The sequence below is a fragment of the Malaclemys terrapin genome, chromosome 2 (assembly GCF_027887155.1).
Source record: "Malaclemys terrapin pileata isolate rMalTer1 chromosome 2, rMalTer1.hap1, whole genome shotgun sequence".
Lineage (NCBI taxonomy): Eukaryota > Metazoa > Chordata > Testudines > Emydidae > Malaclemys > Malaclemys terrapin.
The window spans coordinates 41,429,721-41,451,186 of NC_071506.1; the positions used below are offsets into that span (position 1 = coordinate 41,429,721).

Genomic DNA, 21,466 nt, shown 5'->3' on the forward strand with positions numbered 1-21,466 from the left:
TTAGCTGGAATCTCGACTTTTCAATTTGGATGTAAACAGAAGCTGGTTGCTACACAAAATTACTTCATGAAATAATTTTGTGAGGTGACTACGGATTGATTAGTTCTCAAATCCCAATCATGGTTCATATTTTGTAGCTTCACTAATTATTCAAAACAAGAAACTATCACCTTTCCTTATAAACACATTGTGGTATATTCTATACTCAAGCATAAATAAGTAGCTAGAGGCAGGTATCATGGAAAGACCCACAGGTGTAAAATTCCCTAACCTGCATGCTGTCATGATCATATGGCTCTTGTCAACAAAAGAACCTTACATGAAATTATGGATGGCTGTATATGGAGTTAATCCACACAACACAGGCAACTGCTGTGCAATCAGAAGAGAGAATGATGGATTCTTATCAAATGCAGATTTTCACACAAGTCTCACCATTAGTAGCATACACCCAGACTGCTGAATTTTATCCTTAGTCTTATACCTAGTACTGAAAAATAATGATAATTTTTCCCTTTTTGGAGACTTAAATTCATTATTTCTTTTCACATACTGTATTTATAAAGCCTGCACACCTTTTCTTGTGTTCCTAAGGATCACAACTACTGTACAATTAGAAAAAAATAAAATAAGTTACCTTACAGTGGGTGCTGTGATAATTCCAATGAAGAGAATTCTACCCCAGCTTAAAGGGTGACTTGCTTGGAATACAAAGATATGTTTCAAAAAGAATGTGTTCAACTCAGTCAGCTGGAAATAAAAAAATCAGTTAATAAGGGTCTATTGAACAGACACATGCACATGTAACCCCTTCTCAGAGACTGATACAGAAAATGTTAGGATTAATATCATAATTAAAATACACAAGAGGGAATTATTTATGGTTTACTGCAGCTCAGTAACTAGCTCTGCTGGTTGGACTAAGAACTAAAAGCTCTTAAAATATCATCTTCAGAACAGGCAAAGTTGTATACCAAGTCAACAAACCAAAAAGTAAAATTAATAAAAACAACCCCCCCCAAAAAAAAAACAACAACAAAAAAACAGTGCTGAACTACTTTGTATACTTCAGAACCCATCAAGGTTTCAGTTAGTAGTTTGTAGAGTTCCATTTTGGAATAAGTGTAATTCTTGAACCAGTGCTAGGACACAAATTTAGAAAGAAGAGAAAGTGTTCAAGTCTGTAAAATTCAGAGCTCACTGGACTCTTTACAAACCAAATCCAGCTGAGTTTTTTCTTTTTAAAAGAGTTCCCCATTTATACCTGTTTAGTTTAAAAAGTTGTTTTTTTTTAATTAAATCCCTTAAAAAGACCTAAAGTTAGTATAAATTATGGGCAAGTGGCTGAAATATGCACAAACATGTTCATAATTTAGTACCAGCATATTTATGCGCTCACCCCAACAAAACCACAAATGATCAAACTAGTCCATCACTTTTAAAAAAACAGCTAAAATTGAACATGAAAATCTGGAATTGGAGGTGGAGGTGGCAGCTCCAAACAGCTGTAATAAACCACCTGCTCCCTTGAAACAGGTACTCAGGTTTAATTTTACTGAAATTTTTAACCCCTTAAGAATTCTCACAGTAGAAAATCAAGTGAGGATGTGACTGCCCAATGTGATCATTTTTTATTTTAGATAGTGTGTCCTACACTATATTGTACTGAAGTATTTTTGGAGTAAGAATTGTAGGACTGGTGTCCCAGTGGGCCTCATCTCAAAACAAGACACATCTCTCACAAAGGAAGTCTGTTCCAATTAGCAAAATTGTAAGTAAGTAAATTACATGCTATCTTGGGGGTGAATTTTCTACGATGCTAGAACGATAATATTCAAACATCTCTGTCGACATTTTAGAAATTAGCTTAATTTTTATGGGGAAAGAATTTCTTCTACCTCTCTCCCCCCCTTTACATTCACTGCATTAGTTCCCTTCTTTTTGCATTAACGTAAAAGCCTTTGGCAGCAGCAATATGACTGGGGCCAGACACCAATGACTGTAAATAGTTTGCAGTCGCTCAGTAATGCAGTGCTCTCTTGCTGTATCTCCTTCTGATCAAGAATGGTTTAAATTAAACCAGTGGTTCCTGAGCTTTTAGGGCAAATGTACCAGTTTAACAGAGTTGTATGAGGTAGTGCCTGCCAACTCAGGCAGATTACAGACCACACAACTGAATGAGAGGCAGATAGCAGTAGCACATAAGTGCCCAGAAAACAGGGTCATCACTAAAGGCTATGTCATTAAGGGCTATTATGGGCTTCACTTAAGCAAAACTGCCACTTGTATTAAATGTTGCCCGACTGAACAGAGATTAAGGGCAATGGGATTAGAGTCCTAAAAAAGAGAGCATATCCCTGGGTACCATCACAAATGCTGTAAAGTATTTCAGCAAGTGCCTAATTTTAGGCACATGAATATTCCCATTAAAGTCATATGCACTTAAAGTTAGGCATATGTTGAAGAACCTTGGTGAACTGGGGACTGAATTCAGAATATCATACTGGTGCATGCACCATCAGCTGGGAAAAACCTACCCATTTGTTTCTTCAATTCTTATAACTACCCTTTGCATACAGTAACCCCACAGCCAGTACATCAATCTGCAGCCATTTGTTTCTTTCACAGATACTGTAATTTCACTCCTAAACTGTAGTCCAGATGCATTGGATAGTGTCCAGAATAGTTTGTGGTATCAGTTCATTTAATTATACATTTCAATGATGGACTAAGATAAGAATATAATATCTTCTAACCAAACTCAGCCAGTAAGTAAACTGAGCTGATACTAGTTTTGATTTCACAAAAGTTATTTCTTACCTGCCAGATGATCATGAAAAGGTATATTCCAGCCACTCTTTGAAATGAAGACTTGGGGTCAAACCAGCGAACATAGGTCCAGCTAGCTGGAGTGAACTGTAATACAGCTCTTTTGATTTTCCCTGTGGTGGTATGAATGTCCCTGAAAGAAAAGAATGGCTGCAGTAAAGATAAGGAAAAGATAAGGCGGGGGAGGGGGGGGAGGAGAGGGTAGAGGGGGAGGGGAAGTGATACTGCATTTTAGGATTTCTTCTATAACAAATCATGATGCACTGCTCTTTCCCATAAATCTGTACTTAAGGGCAATGTGTTGTGTGTTACAGCGAGGGTCGCATTAAGAGGCAGAATTTATTGAGTGTTTCAGTGAAGAGGCAAACGGTTATTATGAGAAATAGCCTTCTTATAGCAGAGCTATATACAGACTTCAGTCAGTAGTAAAAAAGCAAAAACTAGAAAACAATGACGTCAAACTCTCAGTGCTATCTAAAGTATAGTTATTCAGTTTGGGTTTCAAAGCATTTTGTTCTTTCCCTGAAGGAAAAAGGACCAAGAGGAATGGTGTTCTGCAAATCTCCCACAGAATCCTGAGGAGAGGTTCCCTCATTATCTCCCTATTTTACAGCTTCACTGTCCTTACCAACGAGGTGTAGATGGCGATTCCCTTCTATAGATCATCAACACCACTCCTTAAAGGATCAGTCAGATTTCATTATTTAGAAATATGGGATTCCTATTCCACTGGTCTGTGTGTGTTGCTATTGCAGGATTCCCAACCCATGTTAGCTTGATATTGGACCCAACTTGGGTGTCCCACATGGCCATGTACAGCACTGTATGTAAGCCATAAGCTTACCTCTGCTTCATAAATTTCACCCCCACGCCCACCCTCCACCTTGGAAGGAAGGGGAGTCTCTGTCAGATGGGCTGCATTTTGTTTTTAACATCTTTGTTACCCGAACGGTTAACAAAACAAATGGAAGGAAAGCTGTTGGTGGAACCTTCCAACTCTCCTCTCCTCCAGCTGAGGGTTGGAAAAGCGACAAATTAGATTTCAGCCTGTTGTGATGTCACTATCCCACTCTAGGTCTGTGCTCCTCCAGGAGAAACAGGGAAATAGAGATTGACATTTCTGGTATTTGTTTTTTTAAGTGCAAGTTTGGTTTGTTTGTTTATTTTAATCTTCGAACCCACCTTTACATAACAGAAAAGAGCAGTAAAGGACACAAGCAAAACCATTTTTCTCCTTGCAGTTCACCTTTGTAAAATCACCAACCAAGAATTTAAAAATACTAGGAATTCACATGAGCCTCTTAACAGATAATGACAACCACCACCACACCATCCTAAAATAAAAAGCTAGTGGTGAAGACGGTTCCCTCAATGGATATACTATTTGTCTTACTCTTAATCTGCACTGCACTCTCCCACAGACGTGGGACACCAACTCTATGATGCTCCTTGTGTCCCTGCTGGATTGAGAGGCAGGAAATCCTGAATTTAGACCAAAACCCAGGTCTCCCTCATCTTAGCAAACAGCATGTCCAGTTAAGGAAGGTAGTGTGGTTTAGTGTATAGGATACAAGACTGGAAGGCAGGAGATCTGGGCTCTCTTCCTAGCTCTGTCCCTGACTTGTCCAAGGTCACTAACAAGAAGTTACTTATCCTCTTTCAGTTTCAGTTTCGCCATCTGTAAAAGATGGATAATACTGCTTTGCCATCTCAGTAAAACTGTGGATGAAACTAAATCTTTTAACACAAGATGGTGCCCCAACATTAATAATCTCATATATAGCATTGTAAATATACACTGATCACACTCCATTTCTATAGCACATGCATTTTACATACAGAAAGACATTTCACGAGGAGCTAATAATTCAGAATTTTACACTGCAATATTTTAAACATGAAGCTTATTGGCTTTTACTTTAGACCTACTTGAAACTCGCCCAATGATAGGTCCTCATCTCCAAGAAACGACAAACTATCATGCCCAACCAGATGCCACCCCCGTTACATAGCAGGATGTCCAAAATGACTTGATCCCACCAGCATTCAGCAAAATTAGGCAGAAGATGCATGAAGAACAGCTAGAGAATACAGCAAAAAAATTCTGGATGAGGAACAACATAGAATTCTTACAAAGATTTTCAACTTTCTTCTCTTTTCTTTTTAAAAAAAGCAAGTGTTGAACAAAAAGTGTCATATTTTATGAGCCTGCTTAAAAGTTCGTTGAAGTCAATGGGCATCTTTCCACTGATTGTAGTAGACTTTGGATCAGGGTCCTAAAAAGGCTTCAGAGGTTTCCCTCCTCTCACCTTTTCCCTCTAGTGCTGTACTATCTATAGGAATCAAGTGCAGAGTTTTGACCCCCTCAGATATAATTCAATGTTATAACACAGAACCCTTGCAGAACAACTGCATTTCTTTCAGAGAAAGGAGTGTGGTTTTGTGCTTGTCTAAAATTAAAAGGCTACATTTTAAAGAGAATCTTTGTTATTTAGTGTTAAACTCTGTTCTTTGAACAGTCAGTAACAGAATCAGCAGAACGTGTTTACTTTTTAATCATCAGCATCAATATTGAAGCACATTGGAATGCATGATTTTTAAGACTTCTAACTGAACACAATTCAGGAACTTAAGTCTTTTTTGTTAATGATTTTTTGGGGAATTTACTGCCTGTAAAAGGTTATAGGGCTGGCAACCCGTATGATGCAATTTTTCTATTCATAGATAGATACAGCAAAGGCAGTGGCAGTGCAAGCTTTGCCATGCTGACCTACCAAACTGTCTCATCCTTGACCTGGAGGGGCCTAGGAGCAACAGGATATTTCATTCTCCATGTGCTTTCAATCCCTTGCATTTCTGCTAACTGCCAATTGAGATAGTGCTGAGACGGTGCTATTAAAAAAAGAAGACTAAGGGTTGGTCTACCCTACTGCTTAAGTCGATGTAACATAAGTCACTCAGGGTGTGAAAACGACAACCTCCTGAGCGATGTAAGTTACACTGACTTAAGGCGCTGTCCACATCGTGCTATGTCGGCAGGACAGTGCCTCCTGCCGACATTACTTCTGCCTCTCACGGGGGTAGAGAAATTATGCCGATAGGAGAGCGCTCTCCTGTCGGCATAGTGTCTCTTCACGAGACACACTACAGCAGTGCAGCTGCATCAGTGCAGACAAGTCCCGGGACCAACTACTTATTTCACATAGGGCAGAACAGACAGTAACGACTTTCAGTCCTCAAGAGCTAGATTCAAACGAGCAATATAGGGGTAAAAGAGCTGTTACAATCTCCCAATATTTCCAGTTTCCTACGAACTTCCTTTGGAGAGAGTAACATCATTCATTTCTAAAGCTCACCGTCTTGCTCCTGTATGACTCATGTTCATGTCATGAGCAGCGTATGGCATCGGTCCAGCAATAAGATATACCCTCTGCCCTTCAAGAAGAAGTAACTTTATAATCTTCATTCATAGAGTGAGTGAGGCAGAATGGTGGGACTGAGACATTTTAAGTAAAACACAAACCTGATTCATTCAGGGCTAGAAATGGACAGCTCAGCTTAAGTGAAAACAAGTTTTGATCTCCATTACAGATTATCTCCGCAAACCCCAAAGGCTCGAAATTGGATAACATTTAGTAATTCATCAGAAAATGGGATATGTGCATGTTGAGCAGTCCCTGTGATATGTTCAAGGAGGTGCCAAGCAAAACAGATATTTCCTCATAGTAGTCTATATTTTCTTTCATTAAACGCTAACAAAAGTAAAAGGAATTGGCTTGTGTAGTCTCTTGCATGCTACCAGAATTTCACATTAAAACATCTTTCATTGCCAGAAGAATGCAGAAAAATGTTATGTCAGATATGTGAGGGAGGGGCAAGGAGTGCCTCATGCACAGAGCAAGAAATGATGCTGGTCATTATAAAATGAGATACAGTGATCTATCCTGACAGTGATACCTTTCCTCCAGGGTAACTGCAGAAACAGAACTGTTTAAACATCTTTATTTTCCCTGCACTAAAGCTGTGGGCCAGTTTTAACATGAAAAGGAAGAACTTTAAATTATTCTCCAGAATCAAAGATGTATGCGGACTTATACTCTAACAGTGGTTTCAAATCAATCATCTTACTTTGTAAAGTTTTTGGATAAATCTGGCGTGAAATGGGCATTATATCCATTTCTCATATTATGTTTTAACTCTCTTACAGTATTTAATGATCTTATATAATGCATTATTTTTTCCCCAAAGACACTGCAGATTATAGTTGAGGAGGCTGAGTGTAAACAAAGTAACGATATTTGCATAATACCAATATGTGGTGTTGGTGGTACTGAGCATGGAGCATCAAAGGTATGTTTGAATTCCAACTTTAAGAAGATAGTATTCAGCATGTGTGAGTGTCCAGTTTCAATATGGGGATTTAGCCAGCTGTCAGCTATCAATGTTAACAGGAGATGCCCAACAACTAAATCCCTATGCAACTCCCCTGATAACTACGGTAGGTTTCTAATGACTCTTCTGAAATAGTTAAAGCCCTAAAAATCCATTTGAGTGGCAGCATCCTACCTATATGGTAAACTTTCCCCTAAACACATTATCTATTCCAATATTCTGCCCTTCACTAGCAGGGAATACCAATCATATGGGGTCAAGTTGTGGGGGTGGCTTTGTGATGATCTATAGGGGATGATAAGAGTCACTTTAATTTGTGAGCTGAGTCAGGATTTCAACCTGTTCTCTGAAGGTGAAGGTTAGTGCATTAGCTCACTGTGCCACCTACTGCCTTCATGAATTGGAATTCACTTTTAATTTTAAACAATACAGTTCTAAGAGGGGCCTGGAAGAGATAGAACCCATGAATACCTAAGAATAACAGCACACATTAGTAGGAGGAGATGTTAGGGCCAATATTTTCAAACTGAGGGGGACTCACATTAGGTTCCTAAATCCGTATTTAGTTTCTAAAACATAAGTCAGTTGATTTTCTGAAGGCTCAAGCACCAACAAACTCCAATGAAATCAATGAGATCTGATGCTTTAAAAATTAGGCCTACTAAGTTGGGTGCCCTAAAAATGGATTTAAGAACCTAAATTTAGATGTCAAAGTCTCAAAATTTTGTTCAAAGTCTTTTTGGCTTGTAAGAACTAGAACCTTCTCTGAAGTGCTTAATAACTGAAAGCAAGTTTCAGAGAGTCTGTCTCATTGCAGCTTCTAGAACATCAATAACTGGCATCCTCCACACCCTGATCATTCAGGTATTACAAAACTGAATTCAACTTTACAGAAATGTGGCCTCAGGAATTAGGTTGGTAACATTCTACTGATTAAATTATAGGTTAGATAAGATAAAAGTTGGATAAAATTAAGTTATTTAGGATAACGAGTATTCAACTTAATTATCGGAACACATCTAAGAACAACAGGCTACTGCACAGACTGTTGTTCCTACTGGCCAATTCAACATAGATGTCAGCAATTGTCAAGCACAAAGAGGGCTTGAGAATGAGAGTCAGCTGCAGAAGAGAGAAATGTGTGCGTGAGCCCACGTATAGAGAGAACTGCTTTCACGTCCTAGCACAGAAATCAGTCAGTAATCCTTACAGTTATACGACAGTGTTTTAAGATAACAGTTCAAAACACTACTGAAGGCTGGGGTCATGTTATGTAGGATACTGTTACATATGGGGAAAAAATAGGGCTGAGCATTGCAGGGCTAGTCTAACCTAAGGCTTTGTCTGCACTAGGGAATAGCTCCCACTTGACAACTGGTGCCCTAACTCAGCAATTCGTGCTGATCCCTTAGTGTGGACACGGGCAAGCTAGGGTTTGCACTGATTGAATTAGTCAGAGTTTACTACTAAATATTCTCACTTTCTAATTTTATTTAGTGTAGCCTATTTGGTCTTCACATTTCTTCCTGAAATGATTATAGCATATGCTTTTTGTAATTTACTTTGTACGTATACTGGTATTTAGCTAGTGCTGAAGTAAAATTGCCAATCCTCTTTCCTGTATGATCTGAGTAATATATAGTACCATCAGCCTGCTCATGATTAACATGTTAACCTACCTCAGTGAGCTCCCAGGTGATGCTAATAGTCCAACATAGCCCATAGCTGCGGACCAACAAGGCCTTCATTGCCCAGCCCCAGAAATGCCCAAAAGCAAATATGTCAAAATGGCTGAGGATTCTCTCCCAGGTGATAACGTGGCAGTTCACAGCATATTCCTGTTAACAAAACAACAACAGATCCTCAGTTAGGATTTACATCTGGAAGCACCAGAACGAAAGGACAATTTTAGCTCAGCATAAACTGAAAGGCTGAAACTAAAGATATTTTGGATTTTGAAATCCATGTTGCTATTCCCACCAACATTAGAAATGCCCTCTTCCACCTCCTCCTAGCCCTGGCAATTAGGTTAGAAAAAGGGTCACTGTGAAACTGAATGGTGAACACTTGAAAACAGAAGGAATTTTGCTCCTTCTGGTGTGCATCTCTATCATTTTTTACTTGTTTAAAGCAGGTGCTGATTGTTATCATTGCTGGTAATTATGTGGCAAATTCTGTCCTCAGTGCATAGCCTCAGGTACGTACACTGTAGGCTGGTTTTTGTGCATGGTGTGGATTGGGAGCAGAACGTCCCTCTTGGGCCTCAGAGCTATACAGAATGGAGTCTCTGTACCCTGCTCCCTGCCTGGATAGAACTGCACCAATGCTGCTGCGATCAGGACCTCACATACCAGTCTCACATGGAGACGAATTTACACTATGTACAAGTTTATATTTTGCCACCTCCCTTTTTTTTTAAATTAATCAAACAGCTGGTAAGCAAAGATCATGCTGCGCTCTTCCATAAGCCATAAATCTGAGATGAGGTAGAACAGGGACAGAGAGAAGAAATCCAAAGAAATAGCTATGTGGAATAATGTTGCTCCCCATCCCTCAGTGCTCTTCCTCAATTTGTAGCCAATAAAGCTGCAGTAATCAAGAATAGGATAATTCTGATGTCATCATGGTGCAAATGAATCTGAAAGGGGTAGAGATAGTCTTTGGGGTGAATGCTGCACGTGTGACTGAAGGATAGAAATAACAGTAAGGAGAAAGAAATATGGAAAATACACATACAAAACCCCAAGCAATCTGGTCATGGAAAAAAAGGTTATATACAAGTGATCAAGGTTCTCTTGCTTTAATGCTGTCCTTGAAGGTCTGGTTTTCAAGCAACTCAACAGTGGTACATCCTCAGAACAACGCCTGAAGCAGTTCCACAGACAAGCTGCAGATCCAACTCCCACTGACTTCAGCGGAGCCAGGATTTCACCCAAGCTCTCCCCACACAAGGATGGTAAGCGCTGCTCACTGCAACTGCCCTCACATGGGCAGCAGGTATAATAAGCCGGGGCTGTTGCATGATGACACTCCACCCCATGGCCCCACACTCACTCCCCCTCTTCTCCGAAGCTAGGGGGGTTCAGCTCCAGCCAGCGGCCTGGGGGGTCAGGCTGGGGCTCAGGCTGGCCAGCGGCCCAGTGGTCAGGGTGGCCTGCAGCAGCCAGAGCAGCTGGGGTTGGGCCAGGCTCTTCCGGGCACGGGGGAGTGGTGGTGCGGCTCAGGTGCGGCCTTATGCGTAGGGCCCTACCAAATTCACAGTCCATTCTGGTTAATTTCACGGCCGGAGGATTTAAAAATTGGTCAATTTCACAATTTCAGGTGTTTACATCTGAAATTTCACGGTATTGTAAACACAGGGGTCTTGACCCAAAATGGGCTAATTGGCGGGAAGGGGGGATTGCAAAGTTGTTTTAGGGGGGTCTGCAGATTGCCACCTCACTTCTGTGCTCCGGGAACGCCCCAGCTGGGGGCTCCTGGCTGCTAGTCCATGCCAGAGACAGATTAAGGCAGGGGCCCCCAGCCAATTTGGGGGCCCCCCCAGGAAAAATGGGTGCCCCAGCCCCAGATGAAGCCCCAGGACAGAAGACCCTATTGGGTCACCCTGAGCAATGCAAGAGCTGCAGGGGAAGAAGCCCTGAGCCCTGTCTGCAGCCGCAACCGAGTCCAGGCTGGAGGGCAGGGGGTGAAAGCCCTGAGCCGGAGCGGCTGAGGGGGAGGGCGGCCCCAAAAAAGCCTGAGCCCAGGCCAGAACAGCTGGGGGGGGGGGGGCGGTGGCACAGAAGCCCCAAGCCCAGGCCGGAGTGGCTGGGGGGTTGGGGGGAGGTGCAGAAGCCCCGAGCCTGGGACAGAGCAGCTGGGGGGTGGGGGGGCACAGAAGCCCCAAGCCCGGGCCGGAGCAGCGTGGGGGCGTAGGGGGGGGGAGAGTGTGGAAACCCCAAGCCCAGGCCGGAGCAGTTGTGGGGGCTGGGGAGGGTGCGGAAGCCCCAAGCCCAGGCTGGAGTGGCGGAGGAGACGCGGAAGCCCTGAGCCCAGGCTGGAGCGGCTGGGGAGGCACGGGGGCAGAAGCAGGGGAGATCAAATTTCATGGACGGTGACATGTTTTTCACACCTATGAAAATGGTAGGGCCCTACTTATGCGGAAGGGACAGGGGCAGGGGGCTAGCCTCCCCAAAGCGGGGGGTTCATGCGCCAACCATGATCACAGGTAAAAGCCACTCTAACAGGGTTGCTGAAAATGGGGTTATTGCCCTGTTTCCTCCTTTTGCAAGCTAGTGGAGTTGATCGGGCACAGAGAGCAGTGAAAGTATCATCCACTGTAAGGGTGGCAAAGCTGCAGTTGCAGTGCACGTGCCAGGGAGATCCCTCCAGAGGAGTTAGGAGCCCTGGAAGGAAGCCTATTGCAATGTAGTCCCCTCTGCACCCTGTCCAGTGCAAACTATGCGTTAAAAGCCACAATCTGGCCCTACATTTTAAAAACCATTACACCATAATTAAAAAATATTTCTGTTCCTAGCAAGTCTCCTAGCTGTAAGGTTTACATTTACTACTACTGGAAAAACCAGTGTAATACCAAAGATAGGATAACATGAGAAAGCTCAGGTCAAGAGCCTATGAAATTACAGAATCTTAATCTAATTATTTAGGTTATTCAGTGCCACATTACAATAATGTAGGGTGCTTTTTTTTTTTTTTTTTTTTGGTAAAATGTAAAAGTCCTCTTATTGACAGGCACCGCATTTTGAGCACCAGAGAGAGGGCTCTCATTTTGCCACCAATGCAAACAAAACCTTCAGAATATCTACTTAGTTCTTTAATTTCTGACCACAGATGGGCATACATCCTACAGCATACCCTAGACTCTTCCCAGGTCTGGCCACAGAAGACCTGGCAGTATGAACTTCATGGGTTTTGGGGAGAAGGCCAAGGAGGGAGAACACAGTTGCTTTATGCTTTGTTACTTCTTTTCCTGCATACACATATGCAGAAAACAGGGTCCAAATTCAAGCCATAAAGTTATAAAGTTAAATTGAGTTCATCTCCCAGTTTGTATAATGACCCACATGCATATGCAATTTTTTAACTATGTACTCTGTTTTATTTCTTGAACAAAGTGTATTGTTTGCCTGAAGGAGATTGTAAGTTCCTAGATAGGGCAGGGTGCTGCACGTTTGAATATTGTAGACATAATGATAATACGCAAATAAAAAGCATAAGACTTGCAGCAAGATTCCCCAGAAAGAAGTCTAATTATACCTGGAGCTGCAAGTACAGCTCTGACACCCTAGCAGTGGGTGCCACTTGCACTTTCCTTTGTGTCAAGAGGAGACAGGGCCATAACTCTGGATTTAGTTTGTCCACAAATAAGTCATTTATTATAGCTATTTGTAAAGGATATGAGAGAAATTAAGTCTGTGCAAAAGCACAAAAGGAACAAAGTTCCATTGCTTAGTACTGTCAGGAAAAACCCCATATTCCCCATTAAATTTGGTCTGATAGCAATGGTAGACCACCTATTCTGACTTGACTCCAAGCTGCTCAGGTCTGATCCAGATACTACAATGATGGATATCCTTCACCTATCTAGCATCACTTTCATGATTAATATAACCCAGAACCTCAACACAAATATTTCTAATATGCCCAGTAGATCAGTTTTTACTAATTTGAATCAGAAAGAATAAAAAAAAAATTTAACTGGTTCATTGAAATGTAGAGATCTGACAGTTAATACAAAATAGCTGTAATTTGCACGAGGATGCTAAGTATACATACCATGATGTCTGCTTCCCTGGTGGCATAACGAAGATTAGGATCTAGCCAATACATCACTGCTTTGACCTGCTCCAAGTTAAGGAAGAGCACGAACACCAGAAACAGGAAATAGAGAACGCTGAGACCTGTCGGAGGTAGAATGTTTATTGAGGAAATTCCATGGGCCAAATAGTCAAAAATTGGTTCCAAAGTGGTGCCCCAAAGCCTGCTTACAGTGGTTAACTGCACACAGAAATGCCAATTTGCACAAATGCAGGTTTTGTTCAGACAATAGCTGCATACAAACATTTTGCAAACACACACCATGTGGCAATCTTTGGGGGGAAAAAACAAAACAAGTCACACCCAGCCTTTTATACCATTGCCTATCGGATATTCTATTACGCAGACTGAGCAAACGGAACCAAAACAAGTCACACCCAAAGAGTAATTTAAACACAGAATTTAAGCAGGAGCACAGGGGAAGCTCTAAAAAAAAAAAAGAGACATTGGGACTCAGGGACTGGGCTTTTCCTGTCCCGATTTCATTCTCTCCTGGCCTCACTAACATAGCCTTCTAAACCAATAATTGCACATTAAGGGACAGAGACGCCTGCTTTGAGCTGCTCTGGAAATGCAAATTTAGCTGCAATTTTAGCTTTCCTGGTTAGTAGCTGCTTTGATGTGCTGGAGATTGTCATTAAAAGTTTAATTCTAAAAAAAGGCAAACTTAGAAAATTCAAAAATACAAAACTACATTAAGTTAAGACTGAGCATACATATCAGTAATTTAAGTGTAAACACACATTACAGGGATGTTTTAATGCTTGATTTTGGGCATAATTACAATTCCAGGAAATTCAATTAAGGTTACACTTAAGAGAAATCTAAACATGTCAACGCAAGAAATGCACAGTTTAGACACTCAAACAACCTTAATTCTGTCCTCTAGCAATACCATGAGGGGGGAAAATATGGGAAAAAAACCATATTTGTCTTTAAAATCAGTTTAATTAAGACAAACACTAATAAGTCTTAATAATAATGAGGTTATTGCATGATGTCACTATATATTAAGAGTCAAATCCTGTCCAGAGGTATGCAGAGAGAATATGAGGGCTAGAGGACTGTGCAGAGAGCTTCCCTCCCCCAGGGGATCTGTACAACATAAAGGAAGGATGGATACCTATCTAGCTACTAGACGAGGTATGGCCTACTGATTAGGAGTTGTGGTGAAATATATGCTTCCCAACTGTGCGCGAGACCAGGGCCAGCGCAACCCATTAGGCGACCTAGGTGGTTGCCTAGGGTGCTACAATTTGGGGGGCGGCGACTGCGACAGTATTTTGGCGGCGGGACCTTCCGCTGGCTCTGTGGGGGGCGGCATTTTAGGGCGGCAGAAAAGCTGGCGGTGCTCCTGCATGAGACTTTATCTTGGAGTTGCAGTTAGGTGCACCCCTCAGAGCCATCCTGCTCTGCATTTACTGAATAGCTGTGGCTGACTAGTCATGTCCAGGGAAGCAGAATCACATTAGAGCAGGATTTTTCCCTAATTATGCTGGTATACTCGCTCTCTAATAGTACAATAGAAGTTCTGGGCGCGTTAACCTTGAGACCATCCTTTTAATTTACAATTACTGTACCCCAAGACTGTACAGCAGAAGGTAGGTTATTAAAGCTTCTCAGTTAGCTGAATTCTCAAACTTGTTATAGCTAATCAGCAGTGACCCTTTAATGTCAACAGATGAGTCATCAGCTACTTTAAGAGGCTAGATATTTTTAGCTACATAAACAATCCCAACAGAGGCATCTTCGATATTTTTTTGAACAGATCTATTCTTCATATCAGACTCAATTCTATAAAAATATTTTCAAAATCTGCTTTATGCCCCATGAACCTCCAAATATTTTGAGGGGAATTTTGCATGTTTTTGCCACGTATTTCAGATAGTTTTAAGAAATAGAATTTCACTGAGTAATTCCTGCAGTGGAGGGAATTTTTCTGCCCTGCTATGTAAGTGAACACTGTGCTGATCAATTTATGTACTCTGGTTAAAAGTTTTGCAATTAGATACCACATTTAGATACCACACTGATGGTCAAAAATACCTACATAGATAAAATTATGCTGGCACACATGGCTCAATGGGACCCAAAAGGTGCTCCCCAATAATGTAAGTGTGAAACATGAGTGACTGTAGCATGGGTTCAACTGCACTCCCAGAAATGATAAAACCCGGGGTGCAAACCCAGGCAAACATACCCTACTCCTGGCCTAGTGCACTGGGGAGGGCTGTTGGGTTTGAGAGCAAGACTGCCCTGCATCTATCTCACAGTGGCAGCTCCTGTCCCACGGGTTTGGGCCCAACTGCCGCTATCGGCATTGCAGCTGGTGTATAGCGTCACAGCACCACTCAGTTCTGTCCTGGCTGCAGATGCTGCCACACCCATGCACCATGTCACAACGCCACTTGATCGAATTTGGTCCAGCAGCCTCTCTGTCACAATGGAGGGGCAGCCAGAGCAACCCCAAGTGATGCTGCGACCCCATGCGCAGGTTGCAATGACTGGAACAGAGAGCAGGGCCCAGCCCCATTGGACAGGAGCCACCCCTGTGGGTGAGCCCAGGGCAGGCCTGCTCTCTAGCCACTTCCCAGCACCCAGGAGTGGCACCAGGGTTCTTGCCACCCTAGGCGGCAGCGCTTCTCCTCTGAGCATTCAGGGGGCCTGGGGTCTTCGGCGGCGGGGGTCCTTCCGCTCCACGTCTTTGGGGCACTTTGGCGGCGGGTCCCAGAGGGAGTGAAGGACCCGTCGCTGAATTTCCGCCGAAGATCCGGAGCGGAAGGACCCCCTGCCGCCGAATTTCCGCCAAGGGCGGCAAAATGTTGTCCCCCAAATCCTGCCACCCTAGGCAACCGCCTAGGGTCGCCTAGGGGAAGCACCGGCCCTGCCAGCACCCCCCAGGACGGGATTAGGGTTGTGGTGCCAGGGTGGTCAGTGCTCCCTTGGCAGGTCAGTGTAGTGCACCCATTGAATTGGGACGCTACAACCGCCCCGATGTGAAAACAGCAGGAAATTCGTAGTCCACCACAACGGATTGTGAACTTCACATTCTACATACATAAATGTGACACATTACTTAATTAATGGAAAACAGTTTTAAAGATTATGATGAGGCAGCATCCACAGGCAGATTCCAACATTGTAATCTTGTAACTAAATGGGCAACTTTCAAAAGACATGTAACACTTTTGCTACATGTATTACAAAGAGGATGCCCTGTTCTGATTTTTTGTGCTTATTTCTCAGCAAATTAAGATACTTTTAGGAGTAAGCTGTTTAATAAAAATCACAACATTTGAAAACTGCTTTTCTTGAAACATGAAAACATTTCTCTCTCTCTAAGCCCCCATGCTTCCAGAATGAATGTGCAGTGTCTGGGAGAGATCTTAAATGCATCAGCCCTCTCAACAAATGATTCATAAATCTGCAAAGATTTTAAATTCGGGGCTCCTTTCAATGTATATTTATAAAAACCTATTCTCAATTTTTCTGCTTCACTGGAGTTGATCATTTTAAGCAAAACTTGAAGCTCTAATTGTAAGACATTTTGGAATACTACAGGTCATCCCTCTATCTGTAGAAACAAAGCAGCATCCCTCCACAGACAGGTTAGAGTACAGGAGCAGTGTCTAATTAAAATATTTGTCAATGAATTAATGAAAAAAAATATACAAAACAGTTTATACCAGGAATAAAACAATTACAGAGACGGCAATTTCCTTAGGGAGGTTATTTAATAGCTTGAAAACGTAATCTAACTCGATCTCCCAGGCTCCTGGCTGCACAGCAATCCCAGAGAGCCTGCATGGATTTCAAGCTCCCGGATCCCTGACAGGGAGATCTATGAAAAGAGGCAGGGAAGTTTTGGAGTGAGTTGAAAGAAGCAATGTAAGAGGCTTTTAGGTTCAGCACATGTGATATCAAGATTGCCATCAATGGAACAGTGGTGGTGACTTGCAATGGATGTGCCATGTTTTTGTTCCTGCTTGAAATCCCTTCTGTCTTCATATGCATGAAGTGCGGGTTAGTGGCTGTGCTGGAGGAAAAGATTCTTGCATTGGAGGAGCAAGTAGAGACATTACTGAGAATCAGAAAACCTCAGAAGTTCCTAGAGAGCCAGGTTCAGGAAACAGCAGTACCCCAGATTCAAGGAAGAACGGAGCTGGCCACAAATGAATCAGAGAGAGAGAGGGAGTCAGAGAGGAGGCCTGGCAGTTTGTAACCACCGCAGGCAAGAGGTCACAGTGGCATTCTACATGGCTGGAGACAGATGAGGACGGGCAGGCTGTGGCCACCAAAGAGAAGATGACTGTCAGGGATTCCATACATCTAGAAATTTCAAATCAGTACCAGATCCTCAATGTGGAAACTTTGGAAGACACCTTTCAAGATCCAGCAGGTCCAAGGGAAGGGAGACATGTAAGGGACACACATGTGGATAGCCTAACATGTAAGAAAATCAAGCTTGCCCGCAAAGAGTTCTCCAATCATCTAAGGAAGACAGACGATCCTTGTTGGAGATTTAATCCTCAGAAGAATTGAAAGAACATTCTGCAAGGGACAAGCAGACAACAGGATAGCGTGCTGCCTTCCCAGAGCCAAGACTGAATAGGTTTCTGAAGTCAACAGGTGAGGAGACGTTGGTGATGGTTCAGATCGGCACTAATGGAACTGCATTGCAGGATATTTCACAGATATTAGATGACTTCAGAGAACTCAGAAATGCGCTGAAGAAGAATGTCCAAGCAATCTTCTCTGAGATTCTTCTTGTTCCATGAGCTACATAATTCTGCAGCACTTCAATTTGAGTGATATATGTGGGAGATCTCATCCTGCCAATACTAAAACATTTTGGAATTTCTAAACATTATGGATGACAATTTTCTACACAAAAAGTGTTGCAGCCAACATGGGGGAATTCTTTATTAAACCTTGTCCTAACAGATAAAGGGAAACTGACTACAGAAGTAGAAATTAACAGTATCTTAGGTACAAGTGATCATGACTCGATCAAATCTATAGTGTTCAAGCTGAATAAAGTCCAGATCGGTAATATTGGTGTTTTAATAGGGCCAATTTCACAAAGCTAAAAACGATTATGAGCCAAATCAGCTGGGAGGAAGAATTTAATCAGAAAAGAGTGAATCATAATTGGGATTCATTTAAGAACATCTTACTAGATGCCCAAAAAGCTGTAGACCCACAGCTGAGGAAGAAGGCCGTACTGGTAAAAAAATGATCTGGTTTAGAGAGGAAGTGAAGGCAGCTATAAATATATAACAAATGGAAGAAGGGGAAGCTGATAGTAATAAATATAAATCAGAAGATAGGAACTGTAGAAAATTGATAAGGGAAGCAAGGGGGCGCAGGGAGAAATATATGGTCAGTACACTTAAGGACAATAATGGTTTTTTAAAATGTATCAGGAATAAAAAGAATCTTGACAATAATATTCATCCACTAATAGATAGAAATGGTAGACTTATCAATAGTAATGCAAAAAGGCAGAAGTGTTCAATAAATATTTCTGTTGTGTAATTGGGGAAAACAAATGATATAGTCTCATCATATGGTGGGAACACGCTTTCCATTCTATTAGTACCTCTGGAGGATGTTAAACAGAAGCAATAAAAGTTAGATATTTTAAGATCAGCAGGTTCAAATAACTTGCATTCAAGAGTTTTAAAAGAGCTGCTGAGTTGTTCGCTGGACCATTAATGTTGATTTTCAATAAGTCTTGAAGCACTGGAAAAGTTACAAAAGATGGGAAGAAAGCGAAGGTTGTGCCAATTTTTTAAAAGGGTTAACGGGATGACTCACATAATTATAGGCCTGTCAGCCTGACTTCAATCCCTTTCAAGATAATGGAGCAGCTGATATGGGACTCAATTAATAAAGAATTAGGAGGGTAATGTAATTAATGTTTATGGAAAACAGATCCTATCAAACAAACTTGGTATCTTTTTTTTATGAGATTACAAGTTCGGTTGATAAAGGTAATAGTGTTGACATAATATACTTAAGACTTCTCTAAGGCTTTTGATTTGGTACCATGCAACATTTTGATTAAGAAACTAGAAAGATATAAAATTAACATGGCACACATTACATGGATTAAAAACTTGCTAATTGATAGATCTCAAAGCATAACTGTAAACGCGGAATTGTCATTGAGCAGGTCTGTTTCCATCATGGTGCCGCAGGGACTGGTTCTTTGCCCTAAGGTATTTATCATTTTATAAATCACCTGGAAGAAAACTTAAAATCATCACTGACAAAGGTGGCAGATGACACAAAAATAGGGGGAGTGGTAAACAATGAAGAGGACAGGTCATTGATTCAGAGTGATCTGGATTGCCTGATAAACTGGGCGCAAGCAAACAATACGCATTTTAATACAACTAAATGTAATTGTGTACATTTGGAACAAAGAATATAGGCCAGACTTATAGGATGGGGGACTCTATCTAGGAAAGCAGTGACTAAAACAAGATTTGAGGGTCATGGTAGACAATGAACTGAACATGAGCTCCCAGTGTGATGCTGTGGCCAAGACAACTAATGTGATCCTGGGATGCATAAACAGAGTAATCTTGAATACTAGCAGAGAGGTAAAAATAATCTCTGTATTTGGCATCGGTGCAACTACTGCTGGAATACTGTGTCCAGGTCTGGTGCCCATAATTCCAGAAGGATGTTGATCAATTGGAGAGGGTTCAGAGAAGAGCCATGAGTCTGAGTAAAGAATTAGAAAACCTGCCTTATAATGACAGACTCAAGGAGCTCAATCTATTTAGCTTATGGTTAAGGGGCAACTTGATTACAGTGTGTACATACCTATGTGGGAACAAATATTTAATAATGGGCCCTTTAATCTAGCAAAGAAAGTCATAACATGACCCAGCGGCTGGAAGTTGAAGTTAGACAAATTCAGACTGGAAACAAGGGGTAAATTTCTAAAAGTGAGGGTAATTAACCATTGCAACAATTTACCAAGGGTCATGGTGGATTGGCCATCACTGACAATTTGGATATTAGATGTTTTTCTAAAAGATATGCTCTAGGAATTATTTTGGGAAAGTTCTATATTTATACAGGAATCTCAGTCTAGATGATCACAATGTAAGGTCCTGGAATATACGAACCCTGGCATGGCAGAGCTCTCCGGGAGCTGCGGATCATACAAGCATTGGATCTATGGGCCCATGGCAGACAGCATGGAAGGGCCCATACATGCGATTTGGTGCAAGTTAATCGAACCCTATTCATTTTCTTGAAAAATCTCAGGTTCAACCAACCAGCATTTTCTGATGAAACTAGATAAGATAAAAATAAAGATTTAAAACTTACCAAAAACCATCCGCCATATTGCTGGATGTGGGCGAGTAAAAGGCCCTGTGGAGAGAAATGTTTGTTAGATGACAATGAATTGATTACAAAGAGTAAAACTACAGCATATTATTTTTAAGACTTGGTTCAGGGGGATAGCAGCAAAAGTTAACATGCAAAGATCAGTTTTCCTTCAAGCTTTACAATGTACTTGAAGGTTTGGCTTAGAGCCTCTGCTGTATTTAAGTAAAACAAGTTCATTAGGAATTGATTCTAGGATTTGAAGGTTTTTTGATCATTACTGGGACATGGAAGAAATATGCAACTACTTTTCATTGGCATTCTTTCCCCAGCGGTAAGAAGATGGCATGTGTTTTGGATGCATGTATGCTGAGGTGCCAGCTGCTGGTATTTCTAACAGGTTGATCTTTTGAATTGTTTTCTAGATTACATCTGTTTTGTGTTTTTTTACAGTTGCAGGCATGTTTCATTTTGGGAATGAAAAAGTAATCAAGTACAAGTTTCTGCAGGTTAGCAATGAAATTGGGGACACTGACTCCCAAAAACATTATCAGGCAGGCCACCTAAAACTTCTAACGGATTTAATATCAGATATCGCAAAGAATATCAGGCATCTTACACACAGGGGTTGGATTTGTGTGAAAAAATCAGCTCTTCTGTCTACAAAATTGAAATTGATACCTTTAAAGACACCATTAAGATCAAACACAAATCCTGATTAAACACACAGCTCAAAAGGGTTTAACTTCAAGATATTTTCTCAAGAGCCTGGATTCCTGAGGATGAGTGTCCTCTTATTACAGCCTCTGTTTTAGATGTATTTATTTTGCCAGAGATTAGATTGACTTCCTTTGTTAAATTAAAAAGGCCAAACTAGTGCAAAAAGAGAAGTGGAGATAAGGGCCACCTTTGTCTGGTAGAGCTGAAAAGTTTCTAAATATAATCCATTCTTCTAGACTGCAGGAAGAGGCTGAAAACATAGATCTTTAATACACATTATGAATTGCTCTTTGAATCCCATATGCAAATAGCTACACCTATTTCACCCTGCAAGGGTTTTTTTCCTAAATCCATAATT

General features: G+C 41.5%; 1 protein-coding gene across 2 annotated transcripts in view; it reads right to left on the minus strand.

The window, feature by feature from the left end:
* Positions 1–21,466, minus strand: part of PTDSS1 (phosphatidylserine synthase 1) — a 53,318-nt gene that overhangs the window by 20,916 nt on the left and 10,936 nt on the right. For both annotated transcript variants that reach the window (XM_054020518.1, XM_054020519.1), the window contains exons 3-8: positions 20,389–20,433; positions 12,997–13,121; positions 8,901–9,059; positions 4,759–4,910; positions 2,821–2,962; positions 638–750 (exon numbers count right to left, since the gene is read on the minus strand). In XM_054020518.1, coding sequence (XP_053876493.1) covers positions 638–750; positions 2,821–2,962; positions 4,759–4,910; positions 8,901–9,059; positions 12,997–13,121; positions 20,389–20,433 — 736 coding nt within the window. The remainder of the gene's footprint in view (positions 1–637; positions 751–2,820; positions 2,963–4,758; positions 4,911–8,900; positions 9,060–12,996; positions 13,122–20,388; positions 20,434–21,466) is intronic.